This window comes from Coregonus clupeaformis, unplaced genomic scaffold (genome assembly GCF_020615455.1).
Source record: "Coregonus clupeaformis isolate EN_2021a unplaced genomic scaffold, ASM2061545v1 scaf0150, whole genome shotgun sequence".
Lineage (NCBI taxonomy): Eukaryota > Metazoa > Chordata > Actinopteri > Salmoniformes > Salmonidae > Coregonus > Coregonus clupeaformis.
This window is the reverse complement of record NW_025533605.1, coordinates 597,159-607,212: the sequence shown is the minus strand read 5'-3', so window position 1 is coordinate 607,212 and position 10,054 is coordinate 597,159. Positions and strand designations below refer to the sequence as shown.

The following is a 10,054-nucleotide window of genomic DNA, read 5'->3' as shown; positions in this document are numbered from 1 at the left end:
TTGAAAAACAGTGCTGCTGTTAGCAAAAAGTTGTGAATTGTTGAGAAAAAAGGTTTATATTGCTTCTACAGACGGATTAGTCTAATATTTTCAGAGGTAGGCTTTAGCTTTCCAAACTGTACGTTTTTCCTGCAATTGTATTTTAAAATGTGTAAAGGGCAAACAGACAGCCGCAACCAACCATAGAACTATAATCCATAGACGGCAGTTCCCATTCAAGTCAGGACTGGCAGCCATTGCTAGCATACCCATGAGTTTAACACTCAAATTGCCAGGGTAAGAGGTTCCAAAACCCTTCTATGGATTATGAATCTATGGCCACAATGCAACAAGCTGTATATTTGGCGCCTGCTGCCTAAACAGCGGCCTTCCTGACTGTAGCCAACATGTAACTGCCAAAATAAAGGAAACACTTGAGTGTACCAGGGATAAAAAGCATATGTCATGGTTTAGGTCCACTTGTAGAATCTATGTCAAGGAGCGTTGAAGCTGTTCTGGCAGCTCATGGTGGCCCAACACCCTTTAAGACACTTTATGTTGGTGTTTCCTTTATTTTTGACAGTTACCTGAATGCACACACATAAAAAGTGGATTCAATTTAAATATTGATCCTCTGTGGTTAAATTATGCTCTCTGATATATTGTGAGCATTCAGAGAGGGCCCCTGTGGTTAAACAATGCTCTCTGATATATTGTGAGCATTGAGAGAGGGCCCCTGTGGTTGGAATATACAAAAAGTAATTGTTATTTGTTAGTTTTTTCCTCCAGGGCCCCCTATAGCCTTGTGCCCAGCCCCTGACTCACACAATTGACCAGTCACATTTATTTATTATGCATTATTATTATTTTTATTATTAATCAGTTTCCCAAACAAGGCAGGGCCCCCCTCAGTTATCGACATGGGCCCCCTACCTCCTCTCCTCCCCCATCTGATGATTAGTGGCAGCAGGCAGCAGGCAGCAGAAGGCTGTCTACACTCATTGATAGTGGGCTCCTGAATCCTCCTGTGGTTGGGGGTTGCAGTAAAAACATATAAAGGATATGTGTAGTATATATTATTATTATTATAACATTTTTTGCTGCCTCTTGGGCCTCGAAGCAGGGGCTTCAGCACCGGTAAGCCCCTGCATTAAACCGGCCCTGGTCATTCACTCTGCTTGTGAGTCATCGACTTTCTTCTTGGAAAAGCGGTGACGGGCGCCTTTGTGTGGCTTTACGGAAAATGACACCAAAAGAGTTGAAAACTCTAATTCATAGGAATCCAATAAATCAGCACTCTTAAACCACAATTGCGTTAATAATATGTGTTAAATCTACTGTTGAACAGATCGTATTGACATATTTTTTCACACCTTTATGGTTACGCACAAGTTGACAATTAGGCTATAGACTTCACTTTCTGTACCGATTGGTCAACTTTGATAAGATAGGCCTTCAAGTTGATAACTTGGGCACTATCACTTATTCTAGCTAATAGTCTACTTAGGCTAAACAAATCCTTCATCATCGACAGTCCTATCTCTGAGGTCGCTGGCGATGCACAGCCCAGCGAACAGCTCTAGAGAACTATTTTAGAATTCATCCATCCCCTTTCCTGGACCAAGTTCCTTTGGGAAGACCAATAAAAAGCATGGGAAAATTCTCCCCACTTTTTCCGATTACAGGGCTGGTTAAAGAAAGCACACACCACCGCCTGCCGAACATACCACAGAGTAGCAGAACGGAGGAACAGGCCTGGTGTAGGACTGAGGAGAAGTAAACAAGCAGAAGAACACAACTTTACGACTGACAGGTAAGGATGCGCCGCTTTTATCTTAAAACATATATTTTTTAATGTAGGCTATTCTTATGACATATCGGTCGCCCATAACTTTTATTTTTCTTCTTAGAATTATCTGTGAGTTATGACTGTGATAATGATAGCGTTACATAAAAAGTGATGCATGCGTATGGCATTGTAGGCATTTAAATGATATGTATAGCAAAGTCAATATGACAGATTAAATTAACATAGGGTTTGCTTACATTTAAGAGTATACAAAAATTGATAGAGTTTGCCCCAATTATTGGGGAATATATTTAATACTTTTGGATGGTAAATAGACCTGCACATACAGGAAAAATAAAATAAAATGTGCCATTAAACTACAACAAAGAAACATATGGAGTAAGACTGGATGGATGGACAGAAGGACAGGGACACAGGTGGCCAGAAGGACAGGGACACAGATGGACAGATGGACAGAAGGACAGGGACACAGATGGACAGAAGGACAGGGACACAGATGGACAGATGGACAGAAGGACAGGGACACAGATGGACAGGGACACAGATGGACAGGGACACAGGTGGACAGGGACACAGAAGCACAGGGACACAGAAGGACAGGGAAACAGATGGACAGGGTCACAGATGGACAGGGACACAGGTGGCCAGATGGACAGAAGGACAGGGACACAGAAGGACAGATGGACAGGGACACAGGTGGACAGAAGGACAGGGACACAGATGGACAGGGACACAGATGGACAGGGACACAGGTGGACAGGGACACAGAAGGACAGGGACACAGAAGGACAGGGACACAGATGGACAGGGACACAGGTGGACAGGGGCACAGGTGGCCAGATGGACAGAAGGACAGGGACACAGGTGGACAGATGGACAGAAGGACAGGGACACAGGTTGCCAGATGGACAGAAGGACAGGGACACAGATGGACAGATGGACAGAAGGACAGGGACACAGGTGGACAGATGGACAGAAGGACAGGGACACAGGTGGACAGGGACACAGGTGGACAGGGACACAGAGGACAGATGGACAGAAGGACAGGGACACAGAAGGACAGAAGGACAGAAGGACAGGGACACAGGTGGACAGGGACACAGGTGGACAGATGGACAGGGACACAGATGGACAGGGACACAGATGGACAGGGACACAGATGGACAGGGACACAGGTGGACAGAAGGACAGGGACACAGGTGGCCAGATGGACAGTGTTAATATTTCTGGCCTCATATAACATTGTTTTAACAGAGGATTGTGACCGTGCAGTAGTGATTGAGGGGGAAGCTAGAAAGAAGAGGCCATTTACAGTACCTCCAGCGCCCCCAACAGGACACAGTTTTATTGTAACCCTCGACAACCTGATTTAACTTGTCAACTAATCATCAAGCCCTCAATGAGTTGAATGAGGTGTGTTTGTCAAGGACTACAACGAATCTGTGTACTGTTGGGGGGTACTCGAGGACCAGGGTTGGGAAACATTGAGTCATACAGTATACAGCTAAACAGGACTGGCCTTGTGTGCGTGTGAAATGCTGTGTCAGTATTTGTATTTATTATGGATCCCCATTAGCTGCTGGGGTCCGGTAAAATTAAGGCAGTTATACCATTTTAAAAACATTACAATACATTCATAACGGATTTCACAACACACCAAGTGTGTGCCCTCAGGCCCATACTCCACTAGCACATATCTACAACACAACATCCACGTGTACCTGTGTGTATAGTGCGTATGTTATCGTGTGTGTGTGTGCATGTGTCTGTGTCTATGATTGTGTTGCTTTACGGTCCCTGCTGTTCCATAAGGTGTATTTTCACCTGTTTTTTTTTTCAATCTGATTCTACTGCTTGCATCAGTTACCTGATGTGGAATAGAGTTCCATGTAGTCATGGCTCTATGTAGTACTGTGCGCCTCCCATAGTCTGTTCTGGACTTGGGGACTGTGAAGAGACCTCTGGTGGCATGTCTTGTGGGGTATGCAAGGGTGTCCGAGCTGTGTGCTGGTAGTTTAAACAGACAGCTCGGTGCTTTCAACATGTCAGTCTTCTCACAAATACAAGTAGCGATGAAGTTAACCTCTCCTCCACATTGAGCCAGGAGAGATTGACATGCATATTATGAATGTTTGCTCTACAGTATGTCTATATCCAAGGGCCAGTCGTGCTGCCCTGTTCTGAGCCAATTGTAATTTTCCTAAGTCCCTCTTTGTGGCACCTGACCACACGACTGAACAGTAGTCTAGGAGTGACAAAACTAGGGCCTGTAGGACCTGCCTTGTTGATAGTGTTGTTAAAAAGGTAGAGCAGCGCATTAAAATGGACAGACTTCTCCCCATCTTAGCTACTGTTGTATCAATATGTTTTGACCATGACAGTTTACAATCCAGGGTTACTCCAAGCAGTTTAGTCACCTCAACTTGCTCAATTTCCACATTATTTATTACAATTTAGTTGAGGTTTAGTGAATGATTTGTCCCATATACAATGCTTTTAGTTTTTGAAATATGTAGGACTAACTTATTCCTTGCCACTCATTCTGAAACTAACTGCAGCTCTTTGTTAAGTGTTACAGTCATTTCAGTCGCTGTAGTAGCTGACATGTATAGTGTTGAGTCATCCGCATATATAGATACATTGGCTTTACTCAAAGCCAGTGTCATGTCGTTAATAAAGATTGAAAAAAGTACGGTGCCTAGACAGCTGCCCTGGGGAATTCCTGATTCTACCTGGATTATGTTGGAGAGGCTACAATTAAAGAACGCCCTCTGTGTTCTGTTAGACAGGTAACTCTTTATCCACAATATAGCTCAGTGAGCTCCTCCTGCCCAAAAAAAAGAGAGCGTGAGCGAGCGAGAGAGAGAGAGAGAGAGAGAGAGAGAGAGAGAGAGAGAGAGAGCACGTGAGCGAGAGCGAGAGAGAGAGCGAGAGAGAGAGAGAGCGAGAGAGAGAGAGAGAGAGAGAGAGAGAGCACGTGAGCGAGAGCGTGAGCGAGAGCGAGAGCGAGAGAGAGCGAGAGAGAGAGCGAGAGAGAGCGAGAGAGAGAGCGAGAGAGAGCGAGAGAGAGAGCGAGAGAGAGAGAGAGCACGTGAGCGAGAGCGAGAGAGAGAGACGAGCGAGAGAGAGAGAGAGAGAGAGAGAGAGAGAGAGAGAGAGAGAGAGAGAGAGAGAGGAGGGAGAGAGAGAGAGAGAGAGAGAGAGCACGTGAGCGAGAGCGTGAGCGAGAGCGAGAGAGAGAGCCCAATAACTACCGTGGAATATGCGTCAACAGCAACCTTGGGCAAATCCTCTGCATTATCATTTACAGCAGACTAGTTCATTTCCTCAGTGAAAACAATGTACTGAGCAAATGTCAAATTGGCTTTTTACCAAATTACCGCATTTCGACAGACCACGTATTCACCCTTGCACACCTAATTGATAAACAAACAAACCAAAACAAAGGCAAAGTCTTCTCATGCTTTGTTGATTTCAAAAAGCTTTTGACTCAATTTGGCATGAGGGTCTGCTATACAAATTGATGGAAAGTGGGGTTGGGGGAAAAACATACGACATTATAAAATCCATGTACACAAACAACAAGTGTGCGAGTTAAAATTGGCAAAAAACACACACATTTCTTTCCACAGGGCCGTGGGGTGAGACAGGGATGCAGTTTAAGCCCCACCCTCTTCAACATATATCAACGAATTGGCGAGGGCACTAGAACAGTCTGCAGCACCCGGCCTCACCCTACTAGAATCTGAAGTCAAATGTCTTCTGATGATCTGGTGCTTCTGTCACCAACCAAGGAGGGCCTACAGCAGCACCTAGATCTTCTGCACAGATTCTGTCAGACCTGGGCCCTAACAGTAAATCTCAGTAAGACAAAAATAATGGTGTTCCAAAAAAGGTCCAGTTGCCAGGACCACAAATACAAATTCCATCTAGACACCGTTGCCCTAGAGCACAAAAAAACTATACATACCTCGGCCTACATCAGGTAACTTCCACAAAGCTGAGAACGATCTGAGAGACAAGGCAAGAAGGGCCTTCTATGCCATCAAAAGGAACATAAAATTTGACATACCAATTAGGATCTGGCTAAAAATACTTGAATCAGTTATCAGAACCCATTGCCCTTTATGGTTCTGAGGTCTGGGGTCCGCTCACCAACCAAGAATTCACAAAATGGGACAAACACCAAATTGAGACTGCATGCAGAATTCTGCAAAAACATCCTCCGTGTACAACGTAAAACACCAAATAATGCATGCAGAGTAGAATTAGGCCAATACCCGCTAATTATCAAAATCCAGAAAAGAGCCGTTAAATTCTATAACCACTTAAAAGGAAGCGATTCCCAAACCTTCCATAACAAAGCCATCACCTACAGAGAGATGAACCTGGAGAAGAGTCCCCTAAGTAAGCTTGTCCTGGGGCTCTGTTCACAAACACAAACAGACCCCACACAGCCCCAGGACAACAACAACAACACAATTAGACCCAACCAAATCATGAGAAAACAAAAAGAGAATTACTTGACACATTGGAAAGAACAAACAAAAAAACAGAGCAAACTAAAATGCTATTTGGCCCTAAACAGAGAGTACACATTGGCAGAATACCTGACCACTGTGACTGACCCAAACTTAAGGAAAGCTTTGACTATGTACAGACTCAGTGAGCATAGCCTTGCTATTGAGAAAGGCCGCCGTAGGCAGACCTGGCTCTCAAGAGAAGACAGGCTATGTGCACACTGCCCACAAAATGAGGTGGAAACTGAGCTGCACTTCCTAACCTCCTGCCAAATGTATGACCATATTAGAGACACATATTTCCCTCAGATTACAGCGATCCACAAAGAATTCGAAAACAAACCCAATTTTGATAAACTCCCTTATCTACTGGGTGAAAAACCACAGTGTGCCATCACAGCTGCAAGATTTGTGACCTGTTGCCACAAGAAAAGGGCAACCAGTGAAGAACAAACACCATTCTAAGTACAACCCATATTTATGTTTATTTATTTTCCCATTTGTACTTTAACTATTTGCACATTGTTACAACACTGTATATATACATAATATGACATTTGAAATGTCTTTATTCTTTTGAAACTTCTGAGTGTAATGTTTACTGTTAATATTTATTGTTTATTTCACTTTTGTTTACTATCTACTTCACTTGCTTTGGCAATGTTAACACACGTTTCCCATGCCAATAAAGCCCTTAAATTGAAATTGAAATTGAAATTGAATTGAGAGCGAGAGCGAGAGCGAGATCGAGAGAGAGAGAGAGAGAGAGAGAGAGAGAGCGAGAGAGAGAGAGAGAGAGCGAGAGAGAGAGAGAGAGAGAGAGAGAGACAGACAGACAGAGAGAGAGAGAGAGAGAGAGAGACAGAAAAAGAGAGAGAGAGAGAGAGAGAGATAGAGCGACAGACAGACAGACAGAGAGATAGAGCGACAGACAGACAGACAGAGACAGACAGACAGACAGACAGACAGACAGACAGACAGACAGACAGACAGACAGACAGACAGACGACAGAGAGAGAGAGAGAGAGAGAGAGAGAGAGAGAGAGAGAGAGAGAGAGAGAGAGAGAGAGAGAGAGAGACAGAGAGAGAGACAGAGAGAGAGAGAGTGAGAGGAAACAAACAACCAAACAGATAAAAGTCAGGAGTTGGCCCAGTTCACAGGATGTTTATGTACTTGTGGTGTGTGTGTGTGTGTGAGAATCATGTGGACATTTCAGGGGACAGCTTAACAACAGTCCCCCCAGGGGAGCGGAGACTGGAAGAGACACAGCATTGTACGTCACTGAGACAGACAAAAACGGTTGCAGAGAATCATGAATCTCATTCTGAACGTTGCGTAAATGTAATGAAATCAATATCATATAACACCAGTGAAGTATGCTGAGAACGACAACTGTGTTACGTAATATGATACAGACAAAAAAAGCCTAAAATAATTGATTTGTAATACTATTCCTAGGGTTTCATTGTTTATTGTATGATAAGACCAAAAACATGAAGGTGGAAAATACCCTAAGCATGGTACATGTGTTGGGTGGTGAGCTCATGGAGGTGTGATGTTGTGTTCTGCCGCACGTGATTTCTTGTAAAAGGCAAGGCACTATTATTCTAGAAACTTCCAGGAGCCATGTTAGATCACGCAGGGCACGTGGTGCTTACGAAATAACATGTTTTTAAAAGCCAAAATGAGATATCAGTTCAGTCACATGTAAAACATAAAGGTGCTTCAGTCACAGGTAAAACATAAAGGTGCTTCAGTCACAGATAAAACATAAAGGTGCTTCAGTCACAGATAAAACATAAAGGTGCTTCAGTCACAGATAAAATATAAAGGTGCTTCAGTCACAGATAAAACATAAAGGTGCTTCAGTCACAGATAGAACATAAAGGTGTTTCAGTCACAGATAAAACATAAAGGTGCTTCAGTCACAGATAAAACATAAAGGTGCTTCAGTCACAGATTAAACATAAAGGTGCTTCAGTCACAGATAGAACATAAAGGTGCTTCATAGTAGTAGGTGTTGTTATTATGTTGTAATAATTTAGAAACGTTTTGACGGCACCCCGGAATTGGTATTCAGATGTTTCACCTAGTTTCACCGGTGTGTGTGTGTGTGTGTGTGTGTGTGTGTGAGAGAGAGTCTGTTTTTATTGTGTGTGTATGCTGATATACAGTACATTATCAAATGTTTTTACGTTGTGTATGGTGTGTTAACATGAGCGTGTTCACCTGTCACCCCCCTGTAGGTGACAGAGGATGTCCAGGGCTGACTGGTCCTTCCTGGAGCACCTGTTGGAGGAGGGGCAGGAGTATAGCACCGGGGTGGGCCGTGTCTGGCTCACTGTCCTCTTCCTGTTCCGCATGCTGGTCCTGGGCACCGCCGCAGAGTCAGCCTGGGACGACGAACAGGTCGACTTCGTCTGTAATACCAGGCAACCTGGATGTACCGCCGTGTGTTACGACAAAGCCTTCCCCATATCACATTACCGGTATTTTGTCCTCCAGGTTATTTTTGTTTCGACACCGACTGTTTTTTACTTTGGATATGTGGCCATGAGCAAGAAGAAGAAAGAGGAGGAGGAGGAGAGGACAGAGGAGAGGACGGAGGAGGGAGGTGGTGGTGAGGGAGGGGAGAGGGGAGGAGTAAAGAAGGATAGGGAGAAGAAGAGGGAGGTGAGAAAGGGGGATGAGATCGAAGAACCAGAGGAGGAGAAAGGAGGGGGAAAGGTGGTGAAACCTCTTCCAGAGACTCCTAAGCTGAAGGGACGTCTTCTCTGTGCCTACGCCACCAGCATCCTCCTCAAGGTCCTCCTGGAGGTCGGCTTCATTGTCGGACTATGGTACCTCTACGGCTTCGTGATCCCGGCCCGGTTCGAGTGCGTCCGGGCCCCCTGTCCTCACACGGTGGACTGCTTCGTCTCCAGACCCACGGAGAAGACCATCTTCACCATCTACACCCAGGCCATCGCTGGAGTCTCTCTCCTTCTCAACCTGGTAGAACTCCTCCACCTCTTCCAGCTAGCCATCACCCACCACCTGGAGAAACGCTATGCCCAGGAGCAGTACACCTTTCCTGGCATAGCCGGGGTCCGAATCCAGCCTGACGCTCCAGGGCTGGAGATGGAGATGCAGCGAGCTCCGTCTTACCAGGAGAAGGGCCATCTGTATTTGCCCATGGGGGAGGACGGCTACGCCAAGCCCAGTGAGAGTTATCTGGACCTGGGGTCGAGAGCAGGGATGGACCCTGGTGGTGACCTGCTCCCCAGTTATCTGAACTGTATGGGGGTGATGAGGACTACACACTCTTCAGGGAGAGCTCACCCTAAGAAATACAACACACAACACACACATAGCAACAGCAAACACAGTAAGGGTGCCCAGAAGGGACACAGCAACAAACACAGTAAGCATTATGTATGAGGAAACATGAGAGGTTTGGGTTCTGTGGTCCTCTGTAGCTCAATTGGTAGAGCATGGCGCTTGTAACGCCATGGTAGTGGGTTCGATCCCCGGGACCACCAATACGTAAAAATGTATGCACACATGACTGTAAGTCGCTTTGGATAAAAGCGTCTGCTAAATGGCATATTATTATTATTATTATTTAATAGGAATAAGCCATGTGCCACTACAGACTGACACAGTCAGTTACAAGGGGGGTTGGAGTGCCCTTTCCAAGGGGGTTGGGGTGCCCTTCCAAGGGGTTGGGGTGCCCTTCAGGGGGTTGGGGTGCCCTTCCAAGGG

At 45.3% G+C, this 10,054-nt stretch overlaps 1 protein-coding gene across 1 annotated transcript; it reads left to right on the top strand.

Moving 5' to 3' along the window:
* Positions 1-1,706: 1,706 nt before the first annotated feature.
* Positions 1,707-9,803, top strand: LOC121537539 (gap junction alpha-6 protein-like). Its single transcript, XM_041845147.2, has 2 exons — positions 1,707-1,792; positions 8,557-9,803. Exon 2 carries the CDS (start codon positions 8,567-8,569, stop codon positions 9,728-9,730), a length of 1,164 nt encoding a protein of 387 aa, XP_041701081.2. The 5' UTR covers positions 1,707-1,792; positions 8,557-8,566; the 3' UTR covers positions 9,731-9,803.
* The last annotated feature ends 251 nt before the right edge of the window (positions 9,804-10,054 follow it).